The 12,672-nt window shown below is 53.3% G+C and overlaps 2 protein-coding genes across 3 annotated transcripts in view; one reads left to right on the forward strand and one right to left on the reverse strand.

The window, feature by feature from the left end:
• Positions 1 to 7,457, forward strand: part of LOC105888315 — a 13,012-nt gene extending 5,555 nt beyond the window's left edge. Inside the window, exons 3-6 of one of the 2 annotated variants that reach the window (XM_023508764.1) lie at positions 2,634 to 2,858; positions 3,529 to 3,611; positions 7,204 to 7,264; positions 7,394 to 7,457. In XM_023508764.1, coding sequence (XP_023364532.1) covers positions 2,634 to 2,858; positions 3,529 to 3,611; positions 7,204 to 7,264; positions 7,394 to 7,411 — 387 coding nt within the window. In that variant the 3' untranslated portion in view covers positions 7,412 to 7,457. Of the gene's footprint in view, positions 1 to 2,633; positions 2,859 to 3,410; positions 3,864 to 7,203; positions 7,265 to 7,393 lie in introns of those variants that run through there. The other variant, XM_023508763.1, reaches the window with a different exon arrangement.
• Positions 2,858 to 9,571, reverse strand: LOC100957304 (synaptotagmin-15). Its single transcript, XM_012813531.2, has 7 exons — positions 9,217 to 9,571; positions 8,590 to 8,720; positions 7,401 to 7,696; positions 5,889 to 6,059; positions 5,184 to 5,304; positions 4,035 to 4,214; positions 2,858 to 3,148 (listed from the first exon to the last, which is right to left on the reverse strand). The coding sequence occupies exons 1-7, from the start codon at positions 9,483 to 9,485 to the stop codon at positions 3,006 to 3,008; spliced, it is 1,311 nt and encodes a 436-aa protein (XP_012668985.2). The 5' UTR covers positions 9,486 to 9,571; the 3' UTR covers positions 2,858 to 3,005.
• Positions 9,572 to 12,672: the final 3,101 nt, after the last annotated feature.

Consider the following 12,672-nt stretch of genomic DNA (forward strand, 5'->3'; position numbering starts at 1 on the left):
ATCTGATTTACAAAGTTGACCTAATTGAAATACATGAAACACCTGCATACAACTGCAGACTACACGTTCTTTTTAAGTGTAAGAACATTATAATAAAAATATTATAGGAAAGTCTCCCATGAACATAACTGCAAAAACCTTTAAAAATATAATAGCAAATCAATCTAAATTTCAAATAAATAAGTCCAAGTATTACTGTGCATGTGCATACACCTCCACACCCCCCCCACATACACACTCCACTGATTTCTATTCTGAGAATGTACACTTGGTCTGACATTCAGAAGTCAAATGGTAAGATGGTATATGTGAACACAAACTGGTCTATATATTTGATGTCAATTTTGTCACATGAAAACAAAAAAGGGGAAAAACAGTTATTTCAAAAGATACAGAAAAAGTATTTGATAAAATTTAACACCATTCGTGATTTTAAAAAATAACCTTTTAGGTGGTGCCCGTAGCTGGCGGGTTCAAACCCGACTGGGGCCAGCTACAATAAAAAAACAACAATGACAACTGCGACAACAAAAATAAAAGCCGGGCCTTGTGGCTGGCACCCGTAGTTCCGGCTACTTCGGAGGCTGAGGGCAGAGAATTGCTTAAGCCCAAGAATTTGAGTTTGTTGTGAGCTGTGACGCCATGACTCTACCCAGGGCGACAGCTTGAGATTCTGTCTCAAAAATAAATAAATAAATAATAAATAAATAACCTTTTAACAAATTGGGAATATACATCATGGATACAATAAAAATTGTATGGCAAATATCATACTTAATGGTGAATATTGACACTTTCTAGGCCCCTGCCTCCCACCCCAGAGACTGAGAATGAGACAAAGGTACCCACTATCACTACTCCTTGGGAGTCAGCGTTGTGCTGTTAGGTCCCAGCCAATGCAATTTTTATATTAATCTTGTATTTGGTAGCCATGCTGAACTTGTTTATTAACTCTAATTGGTTATGTCATCCGCAAATGCAGTTTTAATTCTTCCTTCATAATCTGGATGTCCTTTTTTTTCTTATCCAAGTGCCCAGCCACTGCAAGTTGATAATCAGTACATAAGGCATAGCAATTGGGAACGGAAAAAATAAAACTGTTATTCACAGAGGACATGATTATATGCAAAGAAACTACTACAATTTAAATGAATTTAGCAAAGCCACTGACTAGATACAAAGCCAACGTATTTTTGTAGCAATAGAATCTCTATAACATGGTACACTACCAATTAAATACAAAATGCCTGAGTGTAAATCTAATGAAGGCTGAGCAAGAACACTTCGCTGGAAAGCACGAAACAGTTCTAAGAAACTTACAAAAGACCTACCGCCATGTTAATGGACCAGAAGATTCAATATTTTAAAGTTATCAATGTTGGTCTACACATTCAATGAAATACAATCAAATTCTAGCACTTTTGTGGAAATTGGCCAGCTGATTCTTAAATGTTATATTGAAATGCAAAGAGCTTCTTCCTGCTGGAGTCACCAGTGGACAGGATGTGGTCTGCAAGAAACATGTGTGTCTATTTTGCCCTGACTGTGACTATAAGACAGAGGACGGCTCAAAACAGCTCCGTCTCAGAGCAGAGAGCCTCTTAGTCTTTTGGCATTTAGATTTTTCAAGGGTGAGTCAGATATACCAGTTCACTTTGTCCTACAAAGAGGACACTTACTAACTTTTCCAAGTGGCTCGGAAAGGCCACTGCTAGCCATTAATCACACCTTGGAATATGGAGGTGGCTGGCACCTATGTGGATGTCAGGTGAAACAGAAGCACTTCCATAGTAGCAGCCTGCTCTGTAAACATATAGAGAACTATTCTGTGTGTGCCATGAAGCTATTAGAAACTGCAGCTTTGTGGACTGCTTTGAAAATGTGCAGGGGAAATAAGTGAGAAAAAGCAAACACAAAACACTCTGTCCATATGGGCCACTGCCAGGAAAGCTTGTTATTTGTGCAACGACAAAGAGATAGGAAGACAAGTTAAAGAGACACAGACTTGGTATAACATTCACTACCTTATTTTGCTGAACTTGCTTCACTGCATAAGAAAAAGATACTAGTTCAAGGTTCTTTTCTAGTTATATAATAACAAAGTGTTCACTCCGCAAGTGCCAAGGCGGTAGGCTGCAAATACCGACTGCTGGTCTCAATAACAGTGACAAAGAAGTGACTGCTCATTAGCTTGAGTATAATTCCCAGGGAGTTGAGGGCTGGGATTTGTGGGGACTTTCATTTTAATGAACTTTAGATTGCTGCTTACCACAGCAGGACAATCACACTGGAGTCCTGGTGTACAGGAAAAATGCTCAGCCCTGTGGGTTACACTATGGCCACGTGCCTTTCACCGAGTCCTGCTTCAAGTGAGAGCCCTGGGAACTGAATGCTGTTAAAACAGAGAGACCACGGAAAACTACAGTACCAGGGGTGGGAGGTTTTGGATTCCAGAGAGAGTGGGCCATGGGCAAAGCTTGACATGATGTGGGGTGAGATTGACCACAGCCCTGGGAAAGACCTAACACACACAGGAGGCCTTCTTCACCTGGCACTGTGAGCAGTGCTGACACCTGGTCTACCAGTTGGTACTGAATTGGGTGGCTCACAGGTAGTCTCTGTTATCCCCCCAGGCAGAGGCCAAGAAACCGCAGCTAAAGAACAGCACAGTCATCAACTGCATCAACAGCTGTCAGCTTTCCCTGACAGTGGTGCCCAGGTTTGTCCTGCACATCCATGTGGTGTACACGGCCAGGCCATCGCTACCTGGTATATTTCTTCTGAACCCCCGAGCTTCCAGTCTGACTCAGGACTGTGAGGATCAGGAGGCAGGATTCCAAGCCTGGGCAGCTCCACAGGTAGGAAGGATGGAGTGTGGAGGGAGGCTGCACTGGCTACAGCTGCAGACTGGGCAGATGTTGAATGAAGCGTCCTTTCTTTTGGCCATCCCATGTGACTGGGAGGAGAGTGGGCTCCTGAAGCAGAGCCACGGTCCTGGGCGCCGGTCAGGGCTCGGGGGTGTGGCAGAGCGCATGCCAGCGCTTCACCAGCTCCTTGGGCTTGCTGAGCATCTCGTCCCAGTGCTCCAGCTCTCTGCCACGGGTGTACATGTAGGGGCCAACCACCACCCGGCCCAGCTGGTGGCTCTCTGCAAGGGAGAGAAAGTGCTGGTGTGCTCCTGAGTACAGAGCCACATCCCCAGTGACACGCCCAGTGACTTCTCTCTTACTCGCTCCTCCCTGGAAAGAAGTAGCAACAAGCCCCTCCTCTCTTAGCATAAGCTGACAGTCCCCCAAAAGGCCCTGCCTTTGCTCTGGAGCTGGGAGAGCTGCTTCTCCTCTACCAACCCCTGGAGCCTAGGGAAGAGCCCCCCCTCAGGGCCACCCGCTCTGCCACGCATCTTCCTGCAGGTCTATATTAAGCCTGCCTGCCGTCAAAGACCTGGGGAAGGAAAGGGGCCTCCAGAAAGAAGACCTCTTCTATCAGCAAGAGCATTCAACAATAATGTTCTCCTCCCAATTGGCACAGTGGAGAAAGGTCTTAAGTCCAGCTCGTGGGACCAGCGACGGCTTGATAGCTCTACTTCCCCAGACAGTGGCAGTGGGCACCAGGTATGGGGGAGTGTAGGAGAGCTGGCTGGGATAACTCTCCTGGTACCCTAACAGCTTGTCTAGAAGGCATGAAGAAATGCAAGGGCACAATGGCCCACAGCACCAGGTCACTTGGCTGGTCACTCCTAACCTCTCTGCTGAGCTGCCCCATGAGGGGATGGTTAGCAGAGGCCACCTCTTAACCTCTTTCTAGGGACCACACAGAGTCCAACTGGACTGAAGCTTGGCATGAACACAGCCCTCCTGCTGGCAAGCTGCGTGTTCTTGGAAAGGTATCTCAGCCTCTCTGAGCACTCATTTCTTTAACGTGGGAACAGAGCTCCTTCCAAGGTGAGAGTGGGAAGCATTTGCTCTGTCTGAACACGCAGCCATCCCTCCCTTCCCTGTTGCCCCAACAGCCTGGGGTTGGGGGAGCAGACTTACTGTCCCCTTCCAGGCTCTGCATCACTGTCAGGCTGAGGCTGGCAGTGTCCAGCTCGGTGGCATCGGCCTTGAAGCTGAAGGTCTCATTGTATACAGGGTTGATGGAGCCCAGCACAGCTGAAGTCTTCTTGCACTTGACGAATTTGTTGTGGTTCATCAGAGACACCCTGACAAACACGCCTAGGGGCAGTGCACAGCAGTGGGCTGGGGAGGTGGGCAGGAGCCCAGCCCCTGCCTGTGGGAGGTCCGGCTAGGAGGGTACTTGCCCAACCCAGGCCCTAGGTCACTCACACTGCCAGCGGCTGGCCAGAGGTCAGAGGGAGGAAGAGGGGTGATTGCCTCACATGGTCCTAGGAGCACCAGCTCCCTTCCTGTTTCTTCCTCTGTTTCAGGAATGCACTCCCAGCACAGGCAGGCTGGCCCTTATTTACCAGAGCCTGGCCACATGGCCATGGGGACCATAGGTCTGCTGGATCCTCAGGCTCACCTGGGCCCCTTAAACGCTTTCCTGTTCAGAGGGCCAAGAATTTGGGGGTAGAAGGCAGAGGGCAGAAGGCTTTGACTCCATAGTGAAAGGTCTAAATCCTAGCTAGCTTACAGTGACCCAGATGACCACCACCTCATTGGGGCGACCCACATAGGGGTGGGATGTATGGGGTGAGCTAGGGCCCATTCCCCCTGCTCCTGTGTTCTGGGAGGCTGGGGGACAGGTGTACAGCCCACTGAGCAGCAGTGCCCTAGTGAGTGGGAAGCTCTTCCTAATCCTGGAGCAGGGAGGTGCGGGGCCTTGCCTGGAGGAACTGGACCCCACAGCTGATGGAAAGGTGGAGATAGAGGTGGGCAGTAGTGTTTAAAGGGCCAAGACACTCCTTGGGAAATGGGAGGGGCAGGGCTTGGTCTGGGGGTTGGGGTTGGCTTAAAACCCTTGGTGGAGGCTAAGGACATGCAGCTTTGGGATCAACATAGGAAGAGGCTTCTTGTACCAAACGGTCCACAGAGGAAGGGCATGCCTTCTGAGGAAACAGGCACTCTGTGATGGGGTATATGCAAGCAGAAGTTGGATGGCGAGGGGTGAGGGATGGATTCTAGACCCAGACCCCAAACTCAGCGAGCAGGACCTTCCCTGAGGAGGAAAAGGGAGGAACTCACTGACAACACCCCTGTCCTCCTGGAGCCGGAGGCCCTTGGCACGCAGCACGACCACCGTCAAGCGGCTCAGGTAGTCATTGTAGCTGAGGCAGAACTGGAGGTCGCCAAACTCCGAGGGAGGCTGGGAAGGCCGAGATAGAAGCACCTCAGCCATGTTACCCTGACAGGTGCCCGGGGCCATGGGAGCCTGCCAGCACCTCCTTCCTTCTTCCCAGCAGGACATGGGTCACGTCCACAGGGGCTCCTCTGGGCTCCACTGTCATTTACTAGATGGGGAAACTAAGGTCTGGAGAGTTGTGGGACTGGTGCAGCCATAGGGACCACACCTAAAGAACCAAACCCATGTCTGTGGGACTCCAATGTCTATTCTGAGCTACCTTGTCCTTCCTGGGGCTTGGGGGAACATTTTCCTGGGCTGTACATTTGTGGTGTCACCTTTCACAGAAGTCTGACCTGGATGGGAATCCGAATGCTGATTTCTCATGTTGCCCCAGGTAACATGACAGCCAGTGTAAAAGGACCTCAGGTGGCTCCTCCCTGCTCAAGAGTGGGTCTGTCCATCATCTAACAGCTTTGGGGCCCATGTCACTCTTGTAGGGTGAAGTATGTTATGGGAGGGCTGACGCTGGCTGACAGGTGCTGGGCCCCATGCACACCTGCTGACTGCCCACAGCAGTGATGACACTCTGGTGACCTCAATCTTACCTCCAGGTTCTCGGCCTCCAGGTCTCTCCAGATGATGCGCCCGCAATCACCTGCCAGGGTCTCACTCTTCAGGGGGAAGAGCACCTGGCCCAGGAGCTGGTGTTTCCTCTGCCTGTCCACATGGTACACTGAGAATCTCAGTACCCTCTGGGTGACAGTTTTGCTGGACACCTGATGGAGATGTAGGGAGTGGAACATGGGAAGGTGTGACTCATTCTGGACACAGGGACTTTAGGGGACAGGGTATTTCAACAGGAGCCTATATCCCCCAAACCCAGGCATTTTCAGGGGCTCCTTCTCAGCAGTGGGACCAAGTAGCCCCTGGAAGTGGGAACATGTGCCAGGGTCTGGCTACTTAGAGTGTGGTCCAGTCACAGTGTCCTACACCACTTGGGGCCTTGTTAGGAACATGGGACTCTGTTATTTAACAGGTGCCACAGGTGTGATATGTCTATACAGTAAGTATGAGGTCCTGTGTTGCAGCTCAGGCCTAGGGCCTGGTTCACGGGGCATGCCAGCGTGACGAAATGGGGATAACATCCTGATCACAGTGCCTCTCCTATAGCAGATGGCCCATCAATACTGATTTTCTTCTCCTTTCTTCTTTTTCCCCTCCCCTTTTAAAGCATAGAGTGGCAGGATCTAGTCAGGGTGGATTGGAGTGGGGGTGTGGTGAGTCAAGAAAAATAGGTATGGTAGGCAAGCATGACATGTGGCCGTACAGCCAGCAAGGCAGCAGCCCTGGATCTTGTCCTGAGAAAAGTGGATTCACCTGTGAATTCTCACAGCCTTGGTCCCAGCAGAGTGGCCTGGGATTAGGCCCCATGGCACCCCTCTTCCCAGCTTTCAGCCTGGGAGGAAGGTGTGAATCATGGTTCTGGCCTCAGCAATCATACTCTTCCTGGAATCTGGCTGGCCTCTCCTTACCTCTCAAGCCAGCCTGAGAAAATGTTTGTCCAAGGCCTCTCGGCAAGTCTCAATTGCTGGCTTCCCCTAAGGGAAGTCACCTGCTGAGGCTCCCAGGCCCCTGCAGAACTGGCTTAGTACCCTGACAGGTTTGCCACCTTCAGACCCTGAGCCAGCCAGCCCAAGGTGCAACAAAGGCTTCACACCTGCTCCAGAATGGCTCTTGGACCTGTGCTGACCTCTGACAGCATAGGACAGTTTCTGTCCCCAACTCCACCTTCCTTGGAGAAACTTGCCAGAAACTCCACACTGCCCCAGGACTTTGGGGTGCTGCTTCTGAGCCCCACAGGCAGGGGCCTGGAATTCAACAGTTACTCTAAAAATGTGCTTTCTCTTTCTCTCTTCCAAGTAGCCAGGACAGGAGGAGCCCAGCCTTCTGGGCACCTTCTCCATCAGGGATCTGCTTCTGGGTAAAGCAGAGCTGGTGTGGAGGGTCCCAGGGGGCTGCAGGGCCCTGGCTGGTACAGGAGGCTGGGGTTCTGTGCGATGCCTGCTGCTTCCCAGGAGGCCAGACTGCACTATGCCCTGTTTGATCACAGGCTGTACCTGGAAAATGAAGTGCTCATCAAACTGCGGGTTGGAGGTTCTGCGTTTGGTCTTGGACTGGAGGAAGCGCCGCTCATCGGGCAGCAGATGGAGCTTCACCAAGGGGCTACAGGTCTCTGAGGGGGTGTGTAGCTGCCGTGCCTTGATCAAGCCCACCAGAAGCCGCTCAGCCTCCTGCTCATATTCCACGGAGAACCACAGCCGCCCTAGGCAGCCGGCAGGGAAGTCGGTCTCACTCTTGTCCTCTGGGAACTTGTACAGTTCTGGGTTGATGGCCCCCACCACACATCTGTCTCCTACAACAGAGGGTTGGAGGGCTGGCAGGCCACAGGAAGAAGGCAAGGGCCTAGGATAGAGCCGCAAACTCCATCCTTGCCCATCCCTTGCTGCAGAACCTCAACTAGCTGACCACATCCACCCCTAACCTTCTAGCCTAAGCACATCCCCTCTCCCTAGTGCAACTCCTCCAGGAAGCCTTCTCAGCACAAAGGCATTGCACACTAAGGCCTGGGCCTTAGAAAAATTCAGAGTATTCATTTGACACTGCCCCATAACCTTGCCCCTTGTGAACCACCCTGTCCCTGGAAGTCAGGACCTGCACTCAGGGACAGTGCCCAGCACCTGGCCTGGCCCCCAGGGTGTCTAGAGAATGACTCAGTGATAACCTGTTGCTTTTTTCCCTTCCCCTTTGAGTTAGAAGGAGCAAGCTGATTATTGGGTGGCTGCTGGGAAGGTCTCTTAGGAGGTCTTTAGAGCAGAGAGGTGGCAGAAAACTGTTCTCAGCTCCTACCATTCTGCCCTCTCGGTCAGCCAGCCCCTCATTCTGAGCAGGACCGAGCACAAGTTCTGTACCTGGGCATGGGCTGGGTTCCAAACTCTATCACTTACCATATCTGTGGCCTGTTAACCCTCCTGAACCTCAGTTTATGACTGTGTAAAATGGGGTGATAATTCCTCCCTCACAGAGTTAGGGTGAGGTCTCACACCAAAATGGCACATGAGGCCATTTCTCACCCAGCATAGGGTGTGGCAGGCACTTGGTAAACAAAAGTGCTAGAAAGAGTGGTCACCAGGGAACTCTGGCATCCCTGGGCTGGTTCAAGCTGTGTTCTAGAGCCAGGCCAGTGAAAGCAGGCAGGTTCATCTGAGTGGACCCTGACCCCCAAGAACCCTTGGAGGTAGCACTCACCAAGGGCATGAGGCAGGAGCTCCGGGGCTGGACAGGGGTCCCGTGGGGCCTGGGCCCTCTCTCCACTGTGCAAAGGCACCCAGTCTTGGTCTCGGAGGGAAGGGGGCACCATGAATGGCATACCCGGAGGCCTGTCCAGAGGGAAGAAGATGGCAAGTAGGTATCAAGTGAATGGCACAGCCTCAGAGCACTCAGCCAAGCAGGGTGAGCCCAGAAACTGGAGGAAAAAAATCCAGTGGGAGCCAGGAGGAAGCCAGAGCATCATTTTCTGAGCCCATGGCATGCCCCAACCCCCACAGTCAGCCAACAACACCTGTCTGCTCATAGCAGTGGGATAGTGGAGAAAGAACACAGCCTCCGACGTCAGCCTGTCTGGATTCTGACTCTTGTTCTACCATTTACTAGTTGTTGCTATCTGGGCCTGATAGGTATGGCCTCTGAGCCTCAGTCTCCTCAGTTAGAAAATGGGTTTCATAATGCCTACCTACTAGCTTGTGGATGCTCCCAGCGTGGTGGCCGGAACTCCATTAACAGGACCTTCTTTTCCTACCCCACCCCAAGGGAAGCTCCACAGGGAGGGCCCTTGAACAGGGCCAGGAGCCCAACAGGCCCCACATCCTGCCTCACCTGCTCGGTGGGGTCTTGGCATGCAGCTGGCAGAGCCTGTCCCCCTGTCTGCTGAAGGTGGCTGCAGTGGCCATGGCTGTTGTCCCTGGCAGCTCCTCATAGGCAAGGGTGGTACAGAGCCTCCTCCACAGACAGCAGCTCAGCCCGATCAACAGCAGCAGCAGCAGGAGCCCCCCAATGACGCCTCCAATCATAAGGGCCAGCTGCTCTGGGGGGAGAGACCACCAGGACTGTGATGCCTCCTCAAACTCCTCACCCCAGGGGTGCATCTCAGAGGCTGCACAGAAGCAGGCTTCCTGTGTCTGTAGGGGAGGTGCTGCTAGCTGGGCTGTGCCTGGTCTCAGCGGAAGGCGATTTCCCCAGGGGTCCCAAGTGCCCTGGGCAAAGCCTTCTGGTTTGCCTTAGAAAGCATCTGGCAATGGCCTTGGGATTTTTGGCTGGAGCAATTCCTTGTGCTTCTGAGTAGAAATCAAACCTCCTCTTACCAGAACCTCCATCTTCCCTGGGCTCCTATTGAGGCTTGAAGGGGAGCTTGGGTGTGAGTGCCATCATTTGAGGAAAGCTCAGGAAAGAAATACTGCTCCTGGTTTGCATTTAGAGCTCTAGCCCTTGGGGTCCTGGAACATCTCTTGAGGCTGGACTCCTGCTTGGGTTCTGTAACCTCTAACACCCACTCCTTTCCCTACCCCTATCAAGATGAGCCAATATTTAGGGAGTCAGCGGGAGGCAATGAGATGAGGAGGAGGGCAAGGGTATGGAAATGGAGAGGAAGGGGCCTTTTGCTTCTGGCACTTTGGTAAGACCTGGGGGGCTTTGCCTGGCGCCTGCTTTGGGCGCTCAGACGCTTGTTCCCACCTGCCCGCTGCCCAGGCGGAGCAAAGAAAGCGCGGGCTCCAGGGCTTGGACAGTGTGGGGTAGTGAAAAGTCGGGACCTCCACACTTAACTAAGCCGCAACCAACTGCGATGAGCTAGGCCTCCCCCACCCGCTCTATCTTGGCATCCCTCTAGGAGTAGGGCGAGGCTGGGCAGGGTTAGCGCTGGGCTTCAGCGGGACCGGCGGGAGGAGGCAAGTGCTGGAATGGGTGGCAGAGGGGACGCCGCCCTGGGGCTGGAGAGGAGTGGGGGGCACTTACCCGCCATGGGGCTTCTGGGGACGGCCCTTGGGGCGCTAGTCTGGGCAGATTCCCGCCGGTCTGGAAGCCTCCTCCTGCGGCTCCGGGCCAGCTCTTAGAGCACAGCCCAGGGCCGTCGGATATGCAGGAGGTGGGGGCGTGGGGAGCGATCCGTCGTCGCGCTGCTGCCCTGTGGAGGTGCTGGGGGCCGCGCGCTGGACTGCAGGGACCTAGCGCCCTGAGGCTACAGGTCAGTTCAGAACGGGCCTGGCCTCAGTCCAAGAGGGGCGCGGAGCCGACCGCGAGCTCCCGGAAACCGCAGGGCTCCGGCCAGGGCGGGTCCCAGGCGCCGGTGCCAGGAGCGCCAGGGGCTCCCTGCGGCTTCCGACGGGCGGGGTGAGAAGATCGGCCCCATCTTGGAGGGTAGAACTAAAGCCTTCTCCACTCACGTATAACAGAGGGTTCTGCACCTGGCCCTCACCCTTGGTGGTTATGGCATGCACCTTCGCCCTCCCCAGATTCTCTGCAGGCTAAGGCCGCGCCTCTTCCAGGCCCGGTTCCCATCCTGGCCGCAGGAAGCCCGCCCAGATCTCAAGACAGAATCTCCACTCCTGTTCAGGCCCCAGGATTGCCTGACAGCCCCAGGTGGCGGTGCAGCGCTCACGTGTAACTGTTACCTGTCTCAGTAGACAAGATAACCAGGAGTTAGAGCACCATTCTGGAGCCCGACCTCCTGGGTTCCAACTCGGCTTCTGCTAGTTCCAGCTGTGCGATTTGGAGGATGTAACTTCAGCACTCTGGGCTCGCTTTCCTCAGTTGGGGTAATAGCACCCCCTCGAGGATTAATGTATGCAAGGGGCTCTTACAAGGTGACTGCCCCAACAGTGATTTACAGTATCTAAAGGGATTTTTAAGAACCGGAGGGGAGCGGGTCCCAGCCCCTGTTGTGGTGATCATCTGATCCAGGGCAGCATCACCTGGGTCCCCTCAGTCTCACAGCTTCTGTTACCATGGTACTTACTAGAACCCAGAGCCTGTGCCTGCCAGTGGAGGCTGGTTGAGGAAGGGGCTTTTATAAGGGCCCTATGGGGGCCTCTGCTTGTTCCCACATGCCAGGGCCTCTTGGTGTATGTCACCCTAGTGGCCCACACAGCTCCCTTGGGGAGATTCTGGTGGGGAGCATCTGAGATCTTCAGGCGTTTGTAAAGGTATGTGTCGTGTGGGTGTGGGTGTGTGGGTAGTGGTGGTCAGGGGGATTGGTCTTGTAATTTTACAGCCTTGAAGATTGTGTCCAAAGACAAGAGTCTGGGGCCCTGTGCCTGTCTTAGGAGGCCATGTAGGCAGTGTGCCTGAGACTCTGCCATGCTGGAGCTTTGGATCACCTGAGGTGGGATGGGTCCTGACCTGGGGTCCCCCTCACCTTGCTGGGGCAGGGAGCTTGCTGGGAGCCCAGAGTGATCCTATGTACCCAGACAGCAGCAACTCACCTTCTGGAGCATGGATGGGGATAGGGTGGGTGAGAAGGCAGGAACGCCCACATTTTGCCTGGCAACTATCCCTGAAGTTGGGCCTTCCTCTCCATTTCACCCTGGAAAAGGGGCCAGGCAGGGCGTTTCCCCTACCAGACTCTGTCCTCCTGCAGACCTGCCCTCGGGGCAGTCAGATTGGCTAGAGTGTCCAGTGAACTCTGGGCCTTAACTTTTGCTTCTCTGAGAGTTTCAGGTGATAGGGCCTGGGTTCCCCTCAAACCATCCTGTCTTCCCCCTCAGGAGGAAACTAATAAGGAAACATATCTAACTCAGACCTGAGGGGAAAGACAGGAGGTTTTAGGGGGAACACATTTGCTGGTTTAAACTACAAATGTGTCTTACAGTTCTGGGGTTGGAAATGTAAAATGGTTGGCAGGGCTACGTTCCTTCTGGAGTCTAGGGGAGAAGCCTTCCCTGGCCTTTTCCAGCTTCCAAGGCTACCTGCTAGCAGCCCCTTCCTTGCCCTGCAAAGCCAGCAGCACGGCCTTTTCTAGTCTCTCCTGCTGCAGGTCATTTCCACACCTCCTCCTTCTGCCTCCCTCTTAGAAGGACTTTTGTGATTACATGAGACTCAACAGATAATCCAGGATAATCTCTCATCTCAAAATCGTTAACTTAATCACATCTGCAAAGTCCCTTTTGCCACGTAGAGACCCAACTCAGAGACCCTAGTTCTAGGAACTAGGATGTGGATGTCTTTGGGGGCACTGTTGTGCTGGTCACAGCGTCCATGCAGCACCCTGGGAGGGATGGTTTATATTCCCCCGCCACCTCCCGCCTGGAGTTCTCAGTGTGGCCCAAAGCTGGTCTCAGT

This window comes from Otolemur garnettii, unplaced genomic scaffold, assembly GCF_000181295.1.
Source record: "Otolemur garnettii isolate 467f Iridium unplaced genomic scaffold, OtoGar3 scaffold00275, whole genome shotgun sequence".
Lineage (NCBI taxonomy): Eukaryota > Metazoa > Chordata > Mammalia > Primates > Galagidae > Otolemur > Otolemur garnettii.